The sequence below is a fragment of the Fundulus heteroclitus genome, chromosome 16 (assembly GCF_011125445.2).
Source record: "Fundulus heteroclitus isolate FHET01 chromosome 16, MU-UCD_Fhet_4.1, whole genome shotgun sequence".
Taxonomy (NCBI): Eukaryota; Metazoa; Chordata; class Actinopteri; order Cyprinodontiformes; family Fundulidae; genus Fundulus; species Fundulus heteroclitus.
This window is the reverse complement of record NC_046376.1, coordinates 34,064,451-34,086,277: the sequence shown is the minus strand read 5'-3', so window position 1 is coordinate 34,086,277 and position 21,827 is coordinate 34,064,451. Positions and strand designations below refer to the sequence as shown.

The window sequence follows — 21,827 nt, the reverse complement described above, 5'->3', positions numbered from 1 at the left end:
ATGTCCAAAAGCTCATCAAAAACTCTTAGCAATTTTGTCAGGACAGCTAAGGGAAACTTTTGGGCGACTGCAGGACCCCAACAGGACGGAACAATGAAGGCTGGAAGCAGCGCCTTAAGAGAGAGCCATAAGGCATGCCCTGCAGGAGCAAGGACTTCATGTACGAACTCCAAGACGCACTTCTCTCTAGACCACAAGGAACATCAACAGTCAACTGGAGGCTGCAAGGAGGAGTTTGAATAAGTCTACAGAGTTTTGGGAGACTAGAACTGTTTGGGCCTACAGACCAGCGGTAAATCTGGTGTGAGAGAGAGCAGGATTACGATCAGAGGAATACCAACCAGAGGTGCATCATTGGTGATGTAGGGCTGGTTTTTTTTTTTAGCAGGAACTGCCAATATTGATTGTGCATCTGGCGTCACTAATTCCCAGAAATAGCATATCATAAAACCGTTTGTTGGCAGTTCTACAAGCTTACGGATACTCCCCAATCTACTACAGTTGGGGGTTGAATAATACTACACTCACAATTGTCAAGAGTCCTATTTTTCATTTGAACTTCAAAATTAGCACAACTTTTCTTTTTAAAATCACTCCAATATCTGTCAGTAAACATTTCTGCTGTTCAATGAGTTTTTTTTGTAATTAATTCTCATCCACACTACTAAAATGTCTGTCGAGGCTGTGTTGGTTGGATATTTTGGGTTTCTGCTCTGGCTGTAACAAGACAGAGGGTAGAAGAGTTAAACAGCGCACAGTTTTTCAGTATTTTCTGCTGCACTCATGACTGAAATCCTAAGAAAGAGGACTCGCTTTGTGTTGTGCTAAATAACAGATATGATGTAGCAGATGTGGCTCTACATGACTGACAGGAAGTTCTTCTCCTTTCAGTCTCAGAGCCGAACCTGAAGGTGCGCTCCAGGCTCAAGCAGAAAGTGGCAGAGAGGCGCAGCTCCCCGCTCCTTCGCAGGAAGGACGGCACTGTCATCAGCACCTTTAAGAAAAGGGCCATCGAGATATCAGGTGGACAAAGACTTCTTCCTTCCTAGAGGAGAGCAAGTCAGCCGAGCCTGAACAGCAACATAAACCCGTTCCTGTGTGTTTCTGTGCCAGTTTCCTCCGTCTGTAACAGTGCTCCAGGTTCAGGTCCCAGCAGTCCCAACAGTTCCAATACGGCCATCGCCAACGGCAACACGGGATCAGTCCCCAACATCCAGACCGAGGTACATATTCCCAGCTCGACACATACAAACTGAGACTAAAGACACTCTCTTCCTTGACGTTTTTTTCACAGTTGTTATGTGATGATGAGCAGCTCAAGGCTGGCCCCTAGAGTTGATCCCAGCTGGACCACAGGGATCCATTCAATTAAGAGAAATGAAAGCAATGGACCAGTTTGATTAAATAACAATATTTATTGAATTATATTATATTATATTGCTTTCACTATTTATTACTAAAATGTATTAATATACATTAGTGGTCAATTGAATAATAACATTTAATTACAATGATTAGTGTGAAATTGTAAAATAAACTTTTTCATAATAACATTTCATGACAATTTGTGTGCAATGAAACTGTTTTACTATAAATTTAATTTTATACAATTCTGAATGTTCTAAACTCACAGTAGCAACATATATAATCACATCCAGACTTGATGCAACACATGAATGAGTTCAAAACCAGAGTCAGCTGCTGGTTGGCGGTTGGTTTAAACACGATGATCGATGGGTTAGGGCTGCTTCCGGGACGATGACGTCTGCTCCCCTCGCTGTTGCCTTCAGGGGCAGTAGCATCGGGAGTTGTTTATTTTAGGAGAAATCATCAAACACTCTGATAAACACCATTCGCTGGGATGTACTGCTAATGTCCACACACCCTTTGCGCTGGAAGTTGAACCAGCTGCACTCTACCGTATCCCGATGCAACAGCTCCGTCTTTGGTCATACGCAACATCCTTCTAAGGGACACATAACTCACCAAGTCAGTCTCTTGCTTTGAGACCTGTGTTTGTCTTATTTCTTTCAGCTCCCCTTCACCAGGCTTCTCTGATAGTTAGTTCTTTGGTCTGATGGCAATGGAGCCAGGTGATTAAGGGGCTTGGTTTTGGAGTTAGGGATGGCACATCCTGTCAAGCTGTGGAGTGGTTGCTATAATGAAGGAGAAAACAGTTAACCATCCGTCAGTCTGTCCCTCCAGGGCCTTCCACTTGTCTGAGTTTAGATCGTGAGGGTACCAGGTCCTGTAGGGAGACTCAGACATCAGTCTCCAAAGCAATACTCTCCTGCCCATTCTATGTAACACCAAAGCATTACCATTGCAGAAGACATCTACAGTCTCTCCAGGAGAATCTGGGTCTCCCCAGAGTCTTCCTCCAGGGGAACATGCCCAAAGGAAGGTCCCCAGGAGAAGTTCAAAGGAGCCACGGCTTTACTCTAAGTCTCATCTCTAATCGCTGTGAAAATATGTTCCCTTTTGTTTTTTTGTAGTTTTGTTTGTGTGTGTGCCTGCTAGCTTTTCTCAACAGTGACTAAGGTTTGTCCTTGGTGTGGACTTTGAGCCAAGACAACATGGACGTTGTTCTACACCTAAAACTATGGTCTAAAAATATTTTCTTCGACATTGTCATCATCAAATCTACAACCATGCAAAACTTCCAAAACAATGGCACGCAAAGATTAAGCTATCGTTTTTTTCCCCAAGCTCCATGGTATCAGGCGCTATTTTGGGAGGATATGAACAGTCAACTTTAGATTTTTAAGACTCGTGTATGGCACGAAGGCCTACCAAGGTACTGACTGTAAAAATCGACAAAAGAACAGGTTAAGGTTCTTGTTTTGGAGTGATATTTCTAATCAGTTGGTTCATGTGTTTGTCTTGCAGCTGAGATCTCTCCATCAGACGCTGGGGGCTGATGGGACATTGAGTCCTCTTAGTCTCTACACCTCACCCTCCCTGCCCAATATCTCTCTAGGCCTCCCTGCCAACACACACATTACAGTAAGTCAACAGTTAGCTAACACATGTTAGCTCCTATAATTTCTGTTTGTGCAGTGTAGGATTTGCTCCTTCAAAGAACAAACAGGATTTCTTTTATCTTTGTATTGAGATATGATTGATTAGTGTTAGTTTTATATGGGAGGCTCAGTGAACTGGCTAGCTGACATCTAAAAAGCAGCTCTTTTCCAGTTGATTTATTTTTTAAGTGTTGGAAGAATCTGCTTTCTCTCGACTGGTCCTCAATGTAACATCAAGGATAACCTGCAGTGAACATTTTGGCGAACACAGAACTGCATGCAACGTCCTCTCTGTGGTGCATCAGTTACTACACACCCTCCCTTTCCTAGGCACCCCAGAAGCTGTCCACCCAGCAAGAGGCAGAGCGTCAGGCCATCCAATCCGTACGAGGGGGCGGAGCTCTAACAGGGAAGTTTCTCTCCACTTCCTCCCTACCAGCAGGTGAGATCAGCATCTACCGTGTCTAATAATACCTCTTGAACTGTTCTAATTTTTCTACCTTCTTACTTAGAGAACTCTATATATTTATTTCTTCCACTTTATATAACTATGAAAGGGATGCATAGATTCATTTTCTATATACAAATCTGTGTCAAAAGTGTGGTGCGTATTTTGGTATAAACCACTTTAACTCTGATAACTTACGTCCAGAATAACAGTCAGACGTTTTTATCAGTAAAAAATATAGTCTATTTCTTAATAAGTTTTATAAGGTTGTAAGCAAAAGATCAAGATTTGAAAATCTTTCAGAGCTCTGTTCAATCCATCATCTAAATATGGAATAAGTATCAGGGTGCAAAAGATGAATATTCGTAATCGTAGCTCTGTAGGAGCTGCAGCAATTCACAGTTCAGGTTTCACATTTTTATTTAAAAATAATCTTAATCATTTTCAGGCTCACTGTTACCTTGAAACTGAGTTCAAATCCCTGCACTTAAAAATCACATATTGGCATTCAGCTTTAAAATATTAAGATATTGGTTTTGGTCCCTATTGCCTAGCCCTAGATTGAGTGTGTGTTTTTGTATTAATTATACATTAGTTTTTTTAATCTGATTGGTGTGGTTTTGGACTGACAACATATCTAGGGTGTTGCTCTTTGACTGCTGGAGATAGGAGGGATGGAGGGATTATTTTTCTTCCACCTATTATTTTCCTTCACAATATGCACTGCTTAGTGTTGGTCTATGACTTAAAATCCATCTAAGTACATTGGGGTTAGTGGTTGTAATAAAAACAAATGTGAAAAGGTTCCTGGGGTACGAAGACTTTTGGAAGCCACTGTTGGTATACAAGGAAACAAGTGGAGGTGGTGGTGTTAATAGGAGTTATTCGGTTCCTTTGAAGGTGCCGCACATGATGTGGAGGCTCCGCCCCCCACCTCTCATTCAGCCCATTCCTCGCTGTTACAACACGTGCTGCTGTTGGAGCAGGCCCGACAACAAACTGCTATGCTAGGTAAAACAAACACAAAACGGCTCTAACATTTGCACAAACATGATACAATCCTCACTGTGTTTGTACTGTGACCCTCCACCCACCCAGTGCCCATGTACAGTCAATCACCGCTGGTTACCGCAGAGAGAGGCGTAACCACCGGAATGCGGCCCGTCAACAAGCTGCCCCGCCATCGACCGTTGGCTCGCACACAAAGCGCACCTTTACCCCAGTCGCCCCAGGCCCTGCAGCAGCTGGTGGTCCAGCAGCAGCACCAGCACTTCCTCGAGAAACACTACAAGGTACACCCCGTTCACACTCGCTTTCTCCACCACAAGCATGACCTGTCACTGGTCTGCACAGTAACACAACATGTGGTGTGCAGATGCTATCGAAGGGGGGAGACCTCCCAAGACCGCCACCGACCCACCCCGAGGAGACAGAGGAGGAGCTAACAGAGACCAGTGACATGCAGGAGGATGAAGGGGCAGTTCCTAACAGGTGCAGCAAACACTTTGCATACGCACTAAAATTTCAGCCTCTGATTGTGGGATTTGATTTGTGAACGTGGGCCTCGTATTTTCTCTGCCGTATAGATTGCATAAGGAGGGATCCGATGACAGCAGCCACTCATCTGAGCGACTGCACATAAAGGAGGAGGAGGAGCCCAGGATTATGCATGTCAAAGGCGAGAGCACGGAGAGTGAGCTGGATGAAGACGAGGATGATGATGATGTCATTCAGCTAAGGGAGAGCGAGGAAGAGGAAAGGGGCGGCTACATGCAGGTTGGTGCGAAAACGGTGCTATTTTCTGTGGGACCGGATCGAGCTCATTCATTACAAACCAGTGCATATTCAACATTTCCACGCATTCTGGAAAATTCTCGAATGACCGTGATTTTCCATGGTCTGGTTCGAAATCTGAATTACAATAGAGAATAAAGCATATTTTATCTGTCTGTACTGTATTCCCTGTTCCCACACAGCGCCCCTAGTGGTGCTATGTTCTTAGAAACTCAACATGAGCTGCCCTAAAGTAGTATGATGAAGTTAGAGTGAGATGGTTAAGGTTCCTGTCTGACTCATGGATCTCTCGTCAAATTGCTGCGGAGACCAAGGTAGACCAGGGCGCTAACTTGGTCAAAGCTACGCAGACACAGTTGCAGAGAACCGCGAGCCAATCTGCTGGGCCGCATTCACTTCAACCAGATCTAATTGCTACGCCGCAATTTTTCGTCGGATCGCACGGATTGGACAGTTTGTTGTGTGTTGGCCTTAACAGCGGCCACCAAGCTGTGAAAACGGCCCAAACAGCCCTGCAGAAGGCGGGGCTGAGCTCTGAACGGACTGCGCAGTAAACGGATCGCTCACAGCCCGTTCTTTTGCCAGCGTGTGAAGTCAGGAAAAAGCGTGTCTCACACTCATGGCGTGAGACTTGAGAGCAGTGAGCATGCCTACTGCCTAAGAGCTGCTGCAACTAATAACCTTCGAGGTGGTTGAGGATAATGTTTCCTATAGACGGAAGATGACGATCAATTGTTGCTTAAGGTGACTTAATTATATCCTTGCCTAGCTGTGGTTCTATTCAAAAGAGTCGTCGTGCCTGTGCATTAGTTTCTACAGATCGTTGTCATACTGCCCATAAGCCAGGGATTGCTTGGCCGAAAACCAATTACACTCTGGAACCCGAGTTCAAACAGTGCCGTTGTAAGAAAAAACACTCGCCGTTGTCGTGTAAATGAACAGTACAAACACAAATAAATTGTTCCGTTTTCCCCATAAAATGGTGTTATGTAAGCAGGGCCATAGTTTGGAGCTCTGCATTTTCAAAGAAACGTAATAAATTGTGAAATAACAGTCAGTTCATTTACTACGTATGACAAGAGATTGACAACTGCGCTGCAGGCATTCCATACGTTTATGCACCATGCCTGTGCACAAAAAAGAAATGAATGGACAATCTTACAGACCTTCAGAAATCAATGCTGTAGGCCCAGAATTGCATGTGGAAAATTACCTACGTACCAATGAACCGCCTTTTATGTTCATATGATGTAAATTCACTGAGTTACAACCAGTAATGTTTGGTGCAGGATGTCCAGACGTAAGGTTAGAAGTGTTCATAGGGTCAAATACTTCCTTTCTTGAAACCTTACTGCTTTACTTCCATATAACTATATGTTTTTTTTTCTTTCTTCCTCCTGTCCTCCTTTTAACCCTAATTCCTTCTTTGCATCATAGTTTCATTCCTTCCTTGTTCTAAACCTAAATGATTTCCTTTGATCCTTCCTTGCATCTGTCCTTCCTTCCTTCCTTCCTTGCATCTGTCCTTCCTTCCTTCCTTCCTTGCATCTGTCCTTCCTTCCTTCCTTCCTTCCTTCCTTCCTTCCTTCCTTCCTTCCTTCCTTCCTTCCTTCCTTCCTTCCTTCCTTCCTTCCTTCCTTCCTTCCTTCCTTCTATATTCCTCAGCCCTGTTGTGAACTCTTGTCTGTACAATTTCAAAATGGTTTAAAAGGCATACAGACTCAAAGTATATAGTACAAAGTAAAAAAAAAAGGTTTAAACTATTGCAATCCTTTATATCTCAGTTTAACTTCCAAATTTCTAATACAGAAATGTGCTCTTAGGTCTTACTGATTATGTAAAAGTTACTTCCAGCTAGGAAAGTGACAAAGCGATGCATTACCAGGTAAAGCAATGATATCAAAGGGCTGTGGGGTATTTTGAGAGTCCAGTCAGTCCTAAACCAAGGTCATAATATTTATGAAGCATCTCAAAGAGGGATGAATCACTCAAATGCATCATCAGATGATGTCTTGATGTTTTGTCCCTCGCTGTTTGTCCCATTTCAGTGGTTGTTGTGTATCTGACTCATCCTCGCTAATAGTTATCCTCCTACTTCATCCTAACCCTGAAGAAAGCCCTGCACAGCTGCTGCAACACAGCAAACCTCTGAGCTGCACTGAGTTTTTGTTCTAAGCCTTCCTCTATATCCAGGTTTAGTTAGCTGAATGCACAAAACGTTGTACTTACTTTACAGCCAAAAGAAAGGGAAAAAAAAGCATCTAAGATTTTTTTTTTTAGATAAGACCTTGAAAGAGCTGTACTGCAGGACCCTGTGTACTTGGATCACATGGCTAGTGCAATGCGGTCCTAATTCACTCAGCCATGTGCATGTGCTTTGGATTGTTCTGTCCTGCGTGTATACAGAACACTGCTGACGCACTCTGACAGAATACAAGTCTTTGGTCAATGGAGAAATTACATTTACTCCACATGAGGCCTTTTGTATTATTTGAACAACGAACGCACACCAAGGCTGAAGAGCCGAGGGGAGCCGCTCTCTGTAAGGCCTCAGAAAGAGACCTGCTCGTTTTACAGGACAAGGTGTTACGAAGAAACGACGCATGTAAGCAGATAAAGTCCTTCTTGCCACAGTGAGATTTGTGAGGAGTAGTTAATATAATATAATAATAATACAATAGATTGGGCTGTTCTGAGTCAAAATGTGTCAGAAGCCATGAAGTGCTGGTGGTTTTATGGCATGTCTTTCTCACCTTGTTAATTCAGCTATGACCTGAGATCAGTTTGGGCTGGTAGGCTTATTTCTGACTAAGCGAGAAACATTTCCTGCCAAATGCATGATAGCATGTAACTGAACAGTTCGGACGAGTTAAAGGTGAGTAAAGGAAGAACATGACACTACATTTAGGTGCCTTATTTCAGTATAAATAAATAAAAAGTGTCCATCCCAGTGTTCCTTTTTTATGGTCTCAGCTAATCAAGCAGCACACAGAAAATGTTTCGTTTTACGAAATAAAAAACCCGGCATCGCATTGATCGTACTTTTACGTTGATGGAACTGAAATGTGATTTTTGTTTGTCTCTGTGTCTTAAAATGACTTCGTTAAGAAGCTGTGCTGATATCAGCGGCGAGGATGGCTTCTAGCTGTAGCTACTTCTTCACACATTTGCTGACAAGGCCTTTTTTTTGGGTAACTGATTCCCTTCTATACAATCACATGATGTGCAGTGCCTTAAAACAAAATATTCCCACCCCTTGAGGTTTTTTTACATTCTCCGAGTCGTAAAAGGTGCATTCGCTTTCATCCCCAAACAGGACCAGTGTTGTTAGCATCGTGCTGCACGGGAGATTATCCTCAGAACAAGCAAGCTATTCAGAGTTGATGGGAGGACAGATAAAAAGAGAACCCTGATACGCTCACCTGACTGGTGAACAGTTTTCACCTATACCTCATTTAGTCAGAGTGAAAATGCAGCTGCTGTGTGGTGTAGTTTACCACGACCCATATAAGGGACACAGAAATCAGCGAATGGCATACATGTGCGTGGCAGAAAACTACACACACCCCCCTCATGGTGATTGTGTGGTGGCAGCATCATGCAGTGGGGAAGCTTTTCTCTTCAGCAGGGACAAGGAACCTGATCAGAGTTCATCGAGTTGGAGCAAAATACCGAGCAGTCCTGCACGTTTCCTGCAGGAGAACAGAACTCAGAGCGCCGACAGCGCTGCAGCGGAATGGTTTACAGATCGAACGCCATTCGTGTGTTGGAGCGCTCCACTGCTCCGACGGACAGCGCTAAATCAAGCTGAAAATCAGCGGCAGCACTGGAAAATTGCTGATTGCAGACGTTCTCCATCCGTTCTGATGAAGCTTGAGCTGTTTTGCAAAGTTTAAAGAAAAATGTTTAAAGCTTGTGAAGACACGCCCCCATAAGATCCAAAACGCGATTCTACAAATGATTGAGCAGCTGGAGCTGTTGGACTGAAAAGTGTGGTTCTGGAGTACAACAAGGCACCGCGGGGTTCATGGCTGAGGTAGACAATTCTTCAGCGTTACGTTGTTTACCGTTACGCTGTGCCACAGAGCAGTAATGCCAGACAATACATTTCAAACTCACTTTTCCAACTTGATCCATCAGATTCATTCACACACACACACGCACAATTGTTGACGCTGCAGTGACATCATCGTGGGGTGACTCAACCACTGGACTCACCGCTGTGTGTGTGTGTGTGTGTGTGTGTGTGTCTCCGTGTCTGTACGTCTTGAAGTGTGTGTGCGTTGAGTGTCCACCCACGCATGATGAGTCACCCAATGCGCGGCAGGGAGCGCAGCAACACCTCCCTATATATAGCCACTTCAGAATATGTGCGCGCATCTGTGTGTGTCTGTGAGTGACTGCAGTGCGCACTGAATCCTTGAACCCCCCCCCCCCCCCCCACACACACACACACACACACACACACAAACACACACACAGTGAGGGGGTTGGCGATGGGTTCAGTCGAGCTGTAGCAGCAATTTTTCTCAATCAGTTTCAGCAGGTTTTGCAGCACAGCTTATAGTTTTATGAATGAAACCAGCTTTGATCTGTACAGCATTATCTTTGTGTGTCTGTGTGGTGTTAGGCAGCATGTTTCTCGTTTTAGGCTCCCAAACGCACACGCATCCTTGTTTTTAAATACTTAACAAGGATTTTGACTATCCCTTTATTTTCAAGCCCTTCTATGGCCTCACCCTTACCTAAACCAAAAAAAAAGGTCCCCACTTTGCATCAAAGTCCTCACTTAGGTGGCAAAATATGAAAAATATGTCCTCACTCAGCTGCAAGTGCAAGTACACACACACACACACACACACACGCCTCCTCCTCTGCAATGAATGGACTGATTTGTGAATCATCCTGCAGTGAATCAGAACATCTCTCCCTCTGTTTCCCAGCAGTCCTTGCAGCATCTGAGTGTGTTCTCGTCCTCGCTGCCCCACAGACCTCTGGGAAGAGCCAAGTCGTCCCCTGCGACCGCTGTCAATCCCATCAAACACCTCTTCACCACCGGTCAGGTTCCTGCTTATTTATTGATTTATTTTTAGGAATGCACATCTGGTTTCTGATTGGATAAGTGTGGGATGGTGTCAGTCCACCTCCTGTACGCTTCTGAGCTTGTTGCCTAGTAACAGGGAGCTAAGTGTCTTATCTTTGGAGACAGATTTCCCTGTTTGCGATAATTAATCATGTTCTGATCAGTTCGTTTTTATGTATAAAAGTAAAAGCATGAAAAAAAAGGTCTTAAAACGGAGCCTCACTGATATTTGTGTGTGTCTTTTTGTGTGTTCTCATTGACACGATGCCAACATTTGGCTGGTTTTACTAGATTAGCCGTTGGAGAGTGTAGCCCTGCAACAAGACACACTCCATTCTTTGTACAGCACGCATAAAGAGCGTTTTTGTTTTGGGAGGTCTTATCAGAGTAAAAATACACTGAATCTAATGTGCAGCCTGATCAGATTCCCTTAAAAAAAGACCGTTCTGTTATAAATTAATGTTGCTTCAGCAGAGGACATAACATTAAATTAGTCCAACAAACTCTGGAACCTGCAGCTTTCAAGAAGCTGTCTGACTGGTTCAGACTGAAGCATACATTTTAGAATGGTCTAGTCAAAGTCCACAGCTAGCAAGGCTTCCAACAGACTCAGCACATTTTATTTTATTTTCATTACGTGACCAACTATTGATGATATGTTTACATCCTTTGGCTTTGGATGAATCGGATTTCCTGGTAGTATATCTATAGTTAAAGTCATTGACATCATCATCCATATTATTCAAATGAATGCTGGTCTTTGCAAGGATTCTACTGATTTCTCAAAACTAAAATTGGGTGGACAACTTTTTGATCTTCACCGAGTTAAACCTTCCACACGGGCTCAAATATGTCATTATACCCCATTCATGTTTGGATGTTTATTTTAGTGATTTATTTTATTTAAATTGATAGGTTTCTTGCCATTGACCTTTTTAAGTGTCATCCATGAGTTCTGAATCCAGTTTAGGCCACTCCAAAAGCTTTATCCATTCCACAACCAGTTGTTATAGGGCTTTGAGAATATCGTCTTATCTCTGTCCACATTTCAAACATCAGTTGGTTGATTTTGTTAAAGTTAAATAATTTTGTGCTTGTCATACTTCATTATTCTACCCACTTGACCATTGCCACAGTATTTTTAGGTTTAAAAGACTCCCCTTCCAAATATGCTTCTTGTGAATGTGGCCAAACCGCACAACCTTTGTCTGGTCTTCCTGTGAAACTTCTCTCCAGAAGTCATTTAGCGTGTTCATGTGGGACAAAGGCTTGTCTGCCATCCTCTCAGTCCAGCTTCATGGAAAACTGGCTTAATGGAGGATATCTATACTTGTCTTTTAGCAGTTTCCTGTTTATGACAGTGTTACGCCTTCAATGCTCCTGAACGTTATCCTCCTGGCCCTGACCTCAAACAACCAACAGTTATGTGAGCTCATCAAAAGCTGAGTCCATGCTTTTATTTATATATATATATATATATATATATATATATATATATATATATATATATATATATATATATATATATATATATATATATATATCTTACATGCTGGTCGTGCACAATCGGAACACGCCCCTAAGATGAATCCATGTATGGGAATCAACCAGACTAAATGAGCTCCAGCATTTCTGCAAAGATGAGTGCAGAAATATCCAGCCCCCATATAGTCACATGTGCCCCATTACTTGCCATCCTTTAATTGAAGTAGCAGTTAAAATACTCCACTTCAGTAAAGGCAACTCCTTCAAGAAGCCCAGGCACTATCAGGAGTTTGAGTTTTAGAGCTTAAACACGCCGTCAACAACATGCTGACCTCCAGCAGCAGCCGTTTCTTTCTATTTATGGTTGATTATTTTTAAGTCTATTGAGCGTGGGAACAGATGAAAGTAGTTATTCCAGTGTTTTTGTACAGAAATATCTTTTTATGAAGATCTGATTTCTAGATTTTCTCTTCTTGTCATGCTATCCATTGTTACACATCAAACAACAAATATATACTACTTGTTTGGAATTACCAAATGTGTTATTGGAATAAATCAAGAGTAGACATTCTAGTGATCCTTTCTCCATTAGATCAGTTTAATGAGAATTTCAGTCTTTGATTTTCCTTCTAAAACCCGATAATCAAGTAGAAATTTCAATTTATTGCTGTAAGAAAATATGTTTCAAGACAAGAGTAAAAGAAAGATACGTTTTTAAGAAAAATATCTAAAATGATCTAGAAGCATCTATAAGTGCTACTCCTCTTTTAGCTACTACGTTTGGAACCTGATCTGTCTTTAAACATTTCCACGACGTTCTCTCTGACCTGCCTGCTGGGTTCCTTGGTCTTCAAGATTCTGTTGGTTCACACATGTTCTCGTTACTCAGAAAGAAAAAAACAATTGTTGGCTATATATGAATTAATTCATCCTCATCCGTTGTAGTCGTCCCCTACTTTGTGCTGCCTGTCACTCAAAAGCCCAGTAAATATGCAGACATTTTTGTTTTCAACGTGACCAGCTGTGAAAATGTTCACGGGGTGTGAACACTTATGCAGGGAGCTGTAACGGTGCTTGACGTGCACATTAACAGCAACCACTTGCTTTGCCTCTCTGCAGGGTTGGTGTATGATAGCTTGATGCTGAAACATCAGTGTGTGTGTGGCAATGCTCACATTCACCCAGAGCATGCTGGGAGGGTCCAAAGCATCTGGTCCAGACTGCAGGAGACCGGCTTACTGAGCCGCTGTGAGGTACAGACAGCCGTGCACCAGGAAGTCTGGAGGCATGCTGTAACCTTTGACCTACTGCCTTCCCCTGAATAACGGTATGTAAGTAAACTTTTCTCTCGTTCTGTGTGTGAGCAGAGGATTCGTGGGCGAAAAGCATCTCTAGATGAGATCCAGTCGGTCCATTCAGAGTTCCACACCCTGCTTTATGGAACTAGCCCGCTCAATCGGCACAAACTGGACCACAAGAAGCTTCTGGGTAACTGTCCATCTCAAGCAGCAGTTTGATAACTTATCATATACAGTAGGAATTTACTCTCATTTATATGAGTTTGATTGTGATGTTCTTCATCTCTTAGGACATTTTTTTTCCAACATATTTGTGCCTGGTGGCTTTTATTACAGTCTTTATTGTCAGTAGCTGTAACTATATTGTTTGTGCTGTGTTTCAGGTCCTATCAGCCAGAAGATGTATGCTGTTCTTCCCTGTGGAGGAATAGGGGTGAGACTCTCTTTAGATCTGTAATTATCAGTGCCTATATTCACAAAGATCCTCAGAGTCCTCTCAGAGAGCTCCTATCCTAGCCTAAAAGTTTCTACCTAGGAGTCTTAGCTTCAGAGTGATTCAGATAGTCGCTGACAGCAACTTTGAAGAAGGAGATATCAGAATTTTTTTCTTAGTGAAGAAGTGTGGTTGACCCCGTTGCTAGGTATGGTTGACCCCGTTGCTAGGTGGGGTTGACCCCGTTGCTAGGTGTGACGCTGTCTTCTAAGACCTGTGTTTGGTTGATACAAGAAACAAAAAGAACAACACAAATGCGCTCCTAGTAATAAAAGGAGAGAAATTAACAGATTAGACTGGATTAAGAAATGTGTGTCATGATGATGAGACTTTCAAAGTTAAGGAGTGTTGAAAGGTAAATTGTTCCCGAGATCATGGTGCAAAGAGGCGGAATTTGAAAGTGCATTTCTGCAGATCAGTTGGTCTTTTTCTCTGCTTTTATGGCCCAGCCGGGAAAGTGACAAACGCCCCATGCAGTAATCTAAAGCGAGGAGATGGCATCACACAAGTGAACCTCTAGATGACCATTTAGCCTACATCATCATGCAGTACAGAAGATACTTTCTCACCTTTTTTTTAATCTTTTCTAGAGTGTATTTAATATTTATATATATATTTTCTGCGACTTTTTCCATTTCTTCTAAAATGTTTGTTATTGAGCACATTTTACCTTTTTTTAATACATAAAAATTTCTCTGTACTATATTGTCCACTGTTTATTCATAATTACTTAATATTATTTATATTTAATATTGTATTTATATTTAATATAATATCCTAGTATATATTCATCCTCAACAGTGCCACGCTTGTAATGCGTTGGGCCTCTGAAACTAGTTCATTTCCCCTACAGGGATGATAACGTTTATTCTATCTACATATCTAATAATTGTATGATTGCTATTGAAGTTTATGTGCTCATTTCCTCCACTGTTCAGGTGGTGGATCAGCCAATCAGCTCTCTCTGTTTCCACCATCTTCCCTGCTTAAGACACTTTTAGGCTCGATAAAAGTCCTCCTCACTACTCCTAACATCTTTCCACTTTAGGTGCTCTCTTGAGGACTAAGATAGTTTTTGAATAACTTTTATCTTACAGAGGTAGAATTCTAAGAAAAATCTTAGAATTCAGGAAATTCTAAGACTTTTGCTAAAATGACGTCACTAAGAGCTACCTTTAGTCTTAGGAATCTTTGTGAATACGGGCCCAGAGGTTTAGTCTTACCCTAAGCTCTGTGCTGCCCTCTGCAGGTGGACAGTGACACAGTGTGGAATGAGATGCACTCGTCAGCAGCGGTTCGCATGGCAGTGGGCTCAGTTATTGAGCTGGCCTTTAAAGTGGCCGCAGGGGAGCTGAAGGTAACACAAAAAATAAAATGCTCTCCAATATCAAGCACCGTTTGGCGTGCCCTTCACCCTTAAGTGTGTTTTTCTCCTAGAACGGCTTTGCAGTCGTGCGTCCACCTGGTCACCATGCTGAGGAATCCACAGCCATGTCAGTACCTCCTCCTCTTCCTCCTCCTCCTCCTCATTATTTACAGGATCTACATGTTTGATTAGGGCTGTGTGTGTGAGTTCTGACAGATCTGTGTGCTTGTCTGTGTGGACACAGGGGGTTTTGTTTCTTCAATTCAGTAGCCATCACTGCCAAGCTGCTGCAACAGAAGCTCGGCGTGGGAAAGGTCCTGATTGTGGACTGGGTGAGGAGCACAAAAACACAAACACCACCATTTGACATCAGTATATTTTATGTTACCAATTTACAAAGTAGCCTAGGTGGAAGCATCTAAGGATTGATTTCAGAGTTTTGCTGTCCTTGATAGGCCACTGTGTCAGAGCACAATAGTCTCCATATATGAGGCACCTACTCCTCTGCTCAGCTGTGCGGGTCCCAAGCCCGATGATGTGGCCGTTATGAATAAACGCACGTGTGATGTAACAGAGACATGTTCAGACCTGTTGGTGTCCTCTTGTTGCTCAGCGGACAGCCCACACTCTGACGTGGCCGTGCATTTATTTGCATTTAAAGCATGTAACTGTGATCTGCTCATTCAGAAGGGATTGGAGTGCCGTATGTGAGTGGTTGGGCTTCCGTCTAGTTTTATCTGAAACAAGCTGGATGCAAGTAAATGCCAGGTCTAAACGGGATTGTGCCTGTCGCCCTGTAACACCAGACTACTGCCGCCCCATTAAACCCGGTGTGCAGGGTTATGTACTATCAGTTAGAAGACCGGGTTATCATCCGGATCTGTAGTAAAAAACACACTTTTTATATTCAGTTCTTTGCTGGCGTGAAACATTTAATACAAGTGCCTTACAGAAGTGTATTTGAAGTAGTGCTAAATTGTAAAGTGGAAAGAAAGCAGGGCCACAGCCTTGTGGAGGTCACATCCAGCATGTGGAAGAAGGTGGTTTAGTTTCAGGAGACTTGGATTGCACATTTTGGTCCACATGGCAAACCCTTGACCCAGAATGGGGAAAGCTGCAGGGCTGAAAACGTTTGTAACCATTAACCTCTCGGCTTTGGACATGGAGTCGTGGCGCCCGCCCCTCATAACTGTTTCATGTCATATTGTGTTTATTGTACCTGCATCTGAGGATCTCAGTGAGCTGATTTCTGTTGCCGCCGTCAACAGGACATTCACCATGGCAACGGCACCCAGCAGGCCTTCTACAATGATCCCAACGTGCTCTACATATCCCTGCACCGGTACGATGATGGAAACTTCTTTCCTGGCAGTGGAGCACCAGAGGAGGTGCGTCTTCGTTCATTTGTTTTATTCATTGTGATAAAAATTTTTTTTTTAAATTTTGATTTTATTTTAGTTTTTTTGATCTGTTGACATAAATAACCATGCTTAACAAAAGCAGGATTTTTTTCCATAATAAAACTACTGCTATTTAGTCCATCAGGTAAAGTTTTGCCTGCTCGCTGTGTGCAGGTTGGTTCAGGTGCAGGAGTTGGCTTTAATGTGAACATAGCATGGACCGGAGGAGTGGAGCCTCCTATGGGTGATGTGGAGTACCTCGCTGCCTTCAGGTAAGCATTGACCCATCTGGAAACCGTATCAATAGTCCTCTGAATAAAAACATTTCGGGCCAAAGTGTAGTATATAGATGGTGTAAAATGTTTAAATCTGAAGGATGTAGAAACTAACAGCCAGAAAGGCTGAAAACTAACTCCAACTCATGCTGCGTTTGCTTGGATATATAACACAACAATAATATTTTATATTCCAAATTGCCCTCAGGGTTTGCCTCCATCCATCCATTTTCTCCATCTGCTTATCTGTGCAAGTTTTCGGGGGGGGGGGGGGGGGACTGGTGCTTCTCTCCAGCAGTCGTTGGGTGACAGGTGGTCAAAGTTACCTTTTAGAATATCATTTTGAAATAATTAATTTATGTTATATCATGTTCATCCTTTAATCATTCAGACAATTAAAAGAACATTCATTTGAATAAACCCTCGGTGTTAGCCAATGGAGGCCTTGGATAGCTGATTATTACTAATACAATGTATTAGGTATTTGGCAGTGGGCTCAGTTATTGGCTGAGAACAATGTATTTGGAAACGTGTTTGTTAATATTTTATTTCTGGTAATTAGGCAAGTTTTAGGCTCATTTATTGAAAATGAATGTATGCAGTAAAGAGAATTGACCCAAGCATTCAATCCTGAAACAGCATCATGAAAAACAGGGACACAGAAGTTTAAAGAAGTGCTATACTGTGCAACAATGTCACATGCTGTTAACATCTCACTGAGCTCTGTTTAATCCACTATCTGAAAAATCGAGTGCAAAGACATGGCTATTCACCTAACCCGGCCATCATTAGCCAGAGTAGCAGTCGAGAGGCCCATGGAAGTGCAGAGAACCACCGCTGCGGTGGGAGGATCTATCATTAGCACAACCATTCGTCATCCATCCATCTAGCCATCGTCTATACCTGCTTTTCCTTGCAGGGTGGGAGCAATGTTAACCAGTGTCTCACCATGCAGCCCAGTATTAGTCATGCACTCTACAAAGCTGGTCTTTACAGAAGAGCGGCAAGATTGCTGGAGGAAAGCCATAAGAAGTCTTGTTGCAGCCGTGTAGTGGACACAGCTTGTGGCAGAGCAGTGGAAGAAAGTCCTCTGTAATGTGTGGCAGAAAAATACTTCTGCCCATCACCCTGAACGCAGCATCTCCACTGTGAATCACGGTGGGGGCAGCATCATGCTGTGGGGATGCTTCTCTCCAGCAGGAACAGGGAAGCTGCTCAGAGTTGATTGAAATACGGCAGGAGCTAAATGCAAGGCGATATTACGGAGAAGAAAAGCTGTGCATAATGATGTGTTGCAATGACCGGATCTAAATCCAACTGAGAATCTGTGGCATGTGTTGAAAAACGATGTTCTGGGATGCTTTCCATGTAATCTGACTGAGATTGAGCTGTTTTGTAAAGAAGAAAGAGCAAAACATTGGAGTTTCTAAAAAAAAAAAAAAAATACAAAAATTCACAACTCTGTGTTTATCCGAAGTTTGCGATTTTAATGAGACAAAATACACTGCCAGGCCAAAAAAAAAGTCGCCACCCGAATTGCTGCTTGCAACTTGCTGTCTAAGCCCAGCTGATGCAATGAGTAGCTTCTAATTTCTTAAACTACCATGTTGAAAGACACGTCCTGATGTTGTGTCTGTTTAAGAAGGAGCATTGGCCTGCATCAAGCAGAAGAAAATAGGCACATCTCTGGCTCATGCTCCACTCCGGGAGGTGAACTTTTAATGTCATAATTTTAATAATGCACCACGTCAGTGTCCAAATAGCAGCTGTAGATGTCTCTGGTGTCCTCTGTTTTCTACCCTGGATCTGTTTGAGTATTCTGCCCCACAGCATGTTTGTGAAAGCAAACGTCTCAACATTCAGGGAGAGGGTTTGGCCCCTACCGCCGCCGTTAACTACCATTACATGCTGTTAAATGTTAATATAATACTAGTATGAATATGTTGCATAACTAAACAGTCATGAAATTCGACCCAATTTGAGATCAGATTAAAAAGAGTCCATTCTAAATCTTGAGAATTTCAATCAAATTGATTCTTGAAATTTAAATGGAAACTACTGAAATGGCCAACAGTGTCCAACACATTATTAAAAACTGGAAGGACAGCGTTGTCTCAGAGGAAGAAATGCGGTGGGGAAACAAATCCTGAATGATCGTGATTGCCGATCACTTGAACGTTTTGTCAAATGAAATCGAAGCAAAACAGCAGTAGAAGTCAGAAGTATATTTAACAGTGAAAGTAGGAGCCTTTCCACACATAATGCAAAGGGAACTCAGGGGATTGGTACTGAACGGCTGGGTAGCCATTAGAAAACCACTAATCTGTTGGGCTAACCAGATAACAGGCTACAGTTTGCTGGAGGACAAAGGTTGGACTCTGGAGGACTGGAAGAAGGTGCTGTGGTCTGATGGGTCCAGACTGAGCCTGCTCCAGAGTGATCAGGGTAGGGAGGGAGGCAGGTGAAGTGATGCTACTCCATGCCTCCTGCCTACTGTACGACGTGTGGGGGCGGTGTTATGACCTGGGAATGCTGCAGGAGGTCAGGTCCAGACATCATTTTCACACATGGACTGGCTCCCACAGGGTCCAGACCTTAACACCGTTGAGAAACTTTGAGAGCTGTGCATAGGTCAGACCCTCCCACCATCAGTACAACAGCTCGGTGTAAAATGAATGCCATACTGGATGGAAAAAAAGTCTTGACATTGCAGAAGCTCATGGAGACAACGTCACAGCGAACGTGTCATCAAAGGTGGTCCAACGAAATGTTGGGGTGTGATCTTTTTTTTTGGCCAGGCTGTGTAGAAATAAAAAGTTCCAGGTGTATGAATGTTTTGGCAAGGCTCTAAATAATCTGCATGCAGTAAATTTTTTCATAGATAAATGTGTTAAAAAATGAACAGTGAAACAGAAACCTGGCCTAAGGTGGTTGTTTTTTTCTTCTGTTTTGTGCGTTTAGGAGTGTGGTGATGCCCATCGCCCAGCAGTTCAGTCCAGATGTGGTCCTGGTGTCTGCAGGCTTTGATGCGGTGGAAGGTCATCAGTCTCCTCTGGGCGGCTACAATGTCTCTGCACAATGTGAGGACGGTTTGTGCTGCAATCCCACAAAGGAACAGCTTTTACTGCCCCCCTTCCTTCCATAATCCCTTTGCCCTAATGTGGCGTGCTTAAAGTCGGTTGTTTGTTACCTGCGACAAATCCGTGTTTGCAGGTTTCGGTACGCTGACGCAGCTGCTGATGGGACTGGCAGGTGGGCGGGTTGTAATGGCGCTCGAGGGCGGCCATGACCTGACTGCTATCTGTGACGCATCAGAGGCCTGTGTTTCTGCACTCCTCGGAGATCTGGTAAAAGACAGACTCAACCCTGAGCAGTTAGGAGAAAATGTGGAAGAAAGATGTGTTGCAAAGCCGTTACAGTGAAACCAGTCAGGACTAACGTATACGCGTGAAAATACGCGTGTTAATGCGTTTCTGTAACCACCGGATCCCCCTGTCTGTCTTTCAGTGTGACTCTGGCTTTCAGTGGCCTCAGGAGAAGCCATGTCCAAAGGCCTGCGCTTCTTTGGAGAGAGTGATAGAGATCCAGAGTAAGAAGCACAGTGAGAACGGCTTCCGTGTTAAACATGGCCACGTTTTGAAGGCGTCACTCTTTTCTGCGTCTCTGTCTGTCGCTCTAGATAAGCACTGGCCCTGTCTCCAGAGCTCGTCTCAAAGCAGCGGCCACTCCTTCCTGCCAGGGTCCCCGGGAGCTCAGGGCCAGTCTGAGAGGGACGAGGCGGAAACGGTCAGCGCCATGGCCTCGCTGAGTGTTGATGTGGAGCAGCCAGCCTCGGTTCCTGAAACCACAGAATCCAGCAGGTCGGTGGATTCTGACAGCGTTCTCTTGCTTTAACCTCATTGATATGCTTTGTTTTGCAATTCATTGCCGCGAGACATGCCATTTCCTGTCTGGCTGCTCTTGGGATGGTTATATATAGTTTACGAGATAATCCCGTGACCCTGCAAGGACAAGCTGTTTTAGATGATGAATGGATGGATGCATGTGACTCTTGTACTTTTGTTCCGTCTTGGTGATGTTTGAACCAAAAAACTCACCAACTCAAAGTATCCAGGAAGCATATTTTAGGTAGCCTTGCCTGCAAGCTGTATTGTCGTGGTGTTTGGAGAACCCATCTTTTCCCAACCCAGTCTCAACCGTTTGGGCCTGAATAATGTTGGATTATTATAGGTTAAGGCGGGACATACCAGCTGTGATGAAAGCAAGAGCTGCTGAACCAACACAAACATGGCGGCGCAGGAGGACGCACGCTTAGCTGCTGCTGTTACCTACTCTGTCAGAATCTACGATTTCTTCTTTGAAAGAAGAACAGCAAGACACGCCTTGACTAGCTTAGCTTGTTGTGGTTTCTCGTGATGTCTGCTGCTTACATTTTAATGTGATACCGTGATTGGCTAAAACCAACCTTTGGTAGACGGGCACTAGGTGTCGCTTCGCCCAATCGGCTTGGAGAGTTCTGCTGAATGTCCCTCCTTTCCCTGACAGGATGGGATGGGAGCAGGCCCAGATTGATGATGTGCAGAACGGACAGTGGTACACTTTATTAATCTGGCTGGCCAGGTTATATTTTATTTCAAAACACATTAAACAATCTTGAAATGGTTCATAGTCACTTGGCATACATTTCGAAATAACATAGCTTTTTAGAGCCCAGTTCTGGACACCTCAATTGCTGACATAACACCTTACTAGGTGACTTACAGGTTGGCACACCTCATTCCTTGCTCATCATATACAAGTCAAAGACTCTGCACTGCTGATTTCTACCTCTCTTCACTGCAGTTACAGCAGCTTTTGGGGTATGTCCCTCCCAGCTTTGCACGTCTCTGGACAGATTGTTTCCCCGTTCTTTCCTCTGTCGGATGTGTTCCTTGGTCTTCAGGAAATTGTTTCTTCACTAAAATGTTCTCTAACAAGCCTCTAAAGACTTTATACTATGGTCGAATTAGGAATAGCTGGATTATATTTACTGTAACTTTTGGAGGCAGTTGGCTACACTGACTTCACCTTTCGATTTTTATTTGGAAAGAAAAACTAAAACAATGTATCCTTTGTATTGATCTGTCACAGAATGTCCTATTAAGATCCTATGAATCTTTGTG

General features: G+C 43.3%; 1 protein-coding gene across 4 annotated transcripts in view; it reads left to right on the top strand.

Moving 5' to 3' along the window:
• The window catches only part of hdac5 (histone deacetylase 5), an 89,696-nt gene that overhangs the window by 61,452 nt on the left and 6,417 nt on the right, over positions 1 to 21,827 (top strand). For 3 of the 4 annotated variants that reach the window (XM_012861085.3, XM_021315775.2, XM_021315769.2), the window contains 21 exons: positions 892 to 1,023; positions 1,114 to 1,223; positions 2,890 to 3,006; positions 3,354 to 3,465; positions 4,372 to 4,482; positions 4,570 to 4,763; positions 4,847 to 4,962; positions 5,058 to 5,247; positions 10,209 to 10,323; positions 12,953 to 13,086; positions 13,201 to 13,321; positions 13,515 to 13,564; positions 14,874 to 14,981; positions 15,062 to 15,117; positions 15,235 to 15,322; positions 16,259 to 16,378; positions 16,565 to 16,662; positions 19,627 to 19,745; positions 19,879 to 20,012; positions 20,173 to 20,254; positions 20,345 to 20,525. In XM_012861085.3, coding sequence (XP_012716539.2) covers positions 892 to 1,023; positions 1,114 to 1,223; positions 2,890 to 3,006; positions 3,354 to 3,465; positions 4,372 to 4,482; positions 4,570 to 4,763; positions 4,847 to 4,962; positions 5,058 to 5,247; positions 10,209 to 10,323; positions 12,953 to 13,086; positions 13,201 to 13,321; positions 13,515 to 13,564; positions 14,874 to 14,981; positions 15,062 to 15,117; positions 15,235 to 15,322; positions 16,259 to 16,378; positions 16,565 to 16,662; positions 19,627 to 19,745; positions 19,879 to 20,012; positions 20,173 to 20,254; positions 20,345 to 20,525 — 2,488 coding nt within the window. The remainder of the gene's footprint in view (positions 1 to 891; positions 1,024 to 1,113; positions 1,224 to 2,889; positions 3,007 to 3,353; positions 3,466 to 4,371; positions 4,483 to 4,569; positions 4,764 to 4,846; positions 4,963 to 5,057; positions 5,248 to 10,208; positions 10,324 to 12,952; positions 13,087 to 13,200; positions 13,322 to 13,514; positions 13,565 to 14,873; positions 14,982 to 15,061; positions 15,118 to 15,234; positions 15,323 to 16,258; positions 16,379 to 16,564; positions 16,663 to 19,626; positions 19,746 to 19,878; positions 20,013 to 20,172; positions 20,255 to 20,344; positions 20,526 to 21,827) is intronic. The other variant, XM_021315772.2, reaches the window with a different exon arrangement.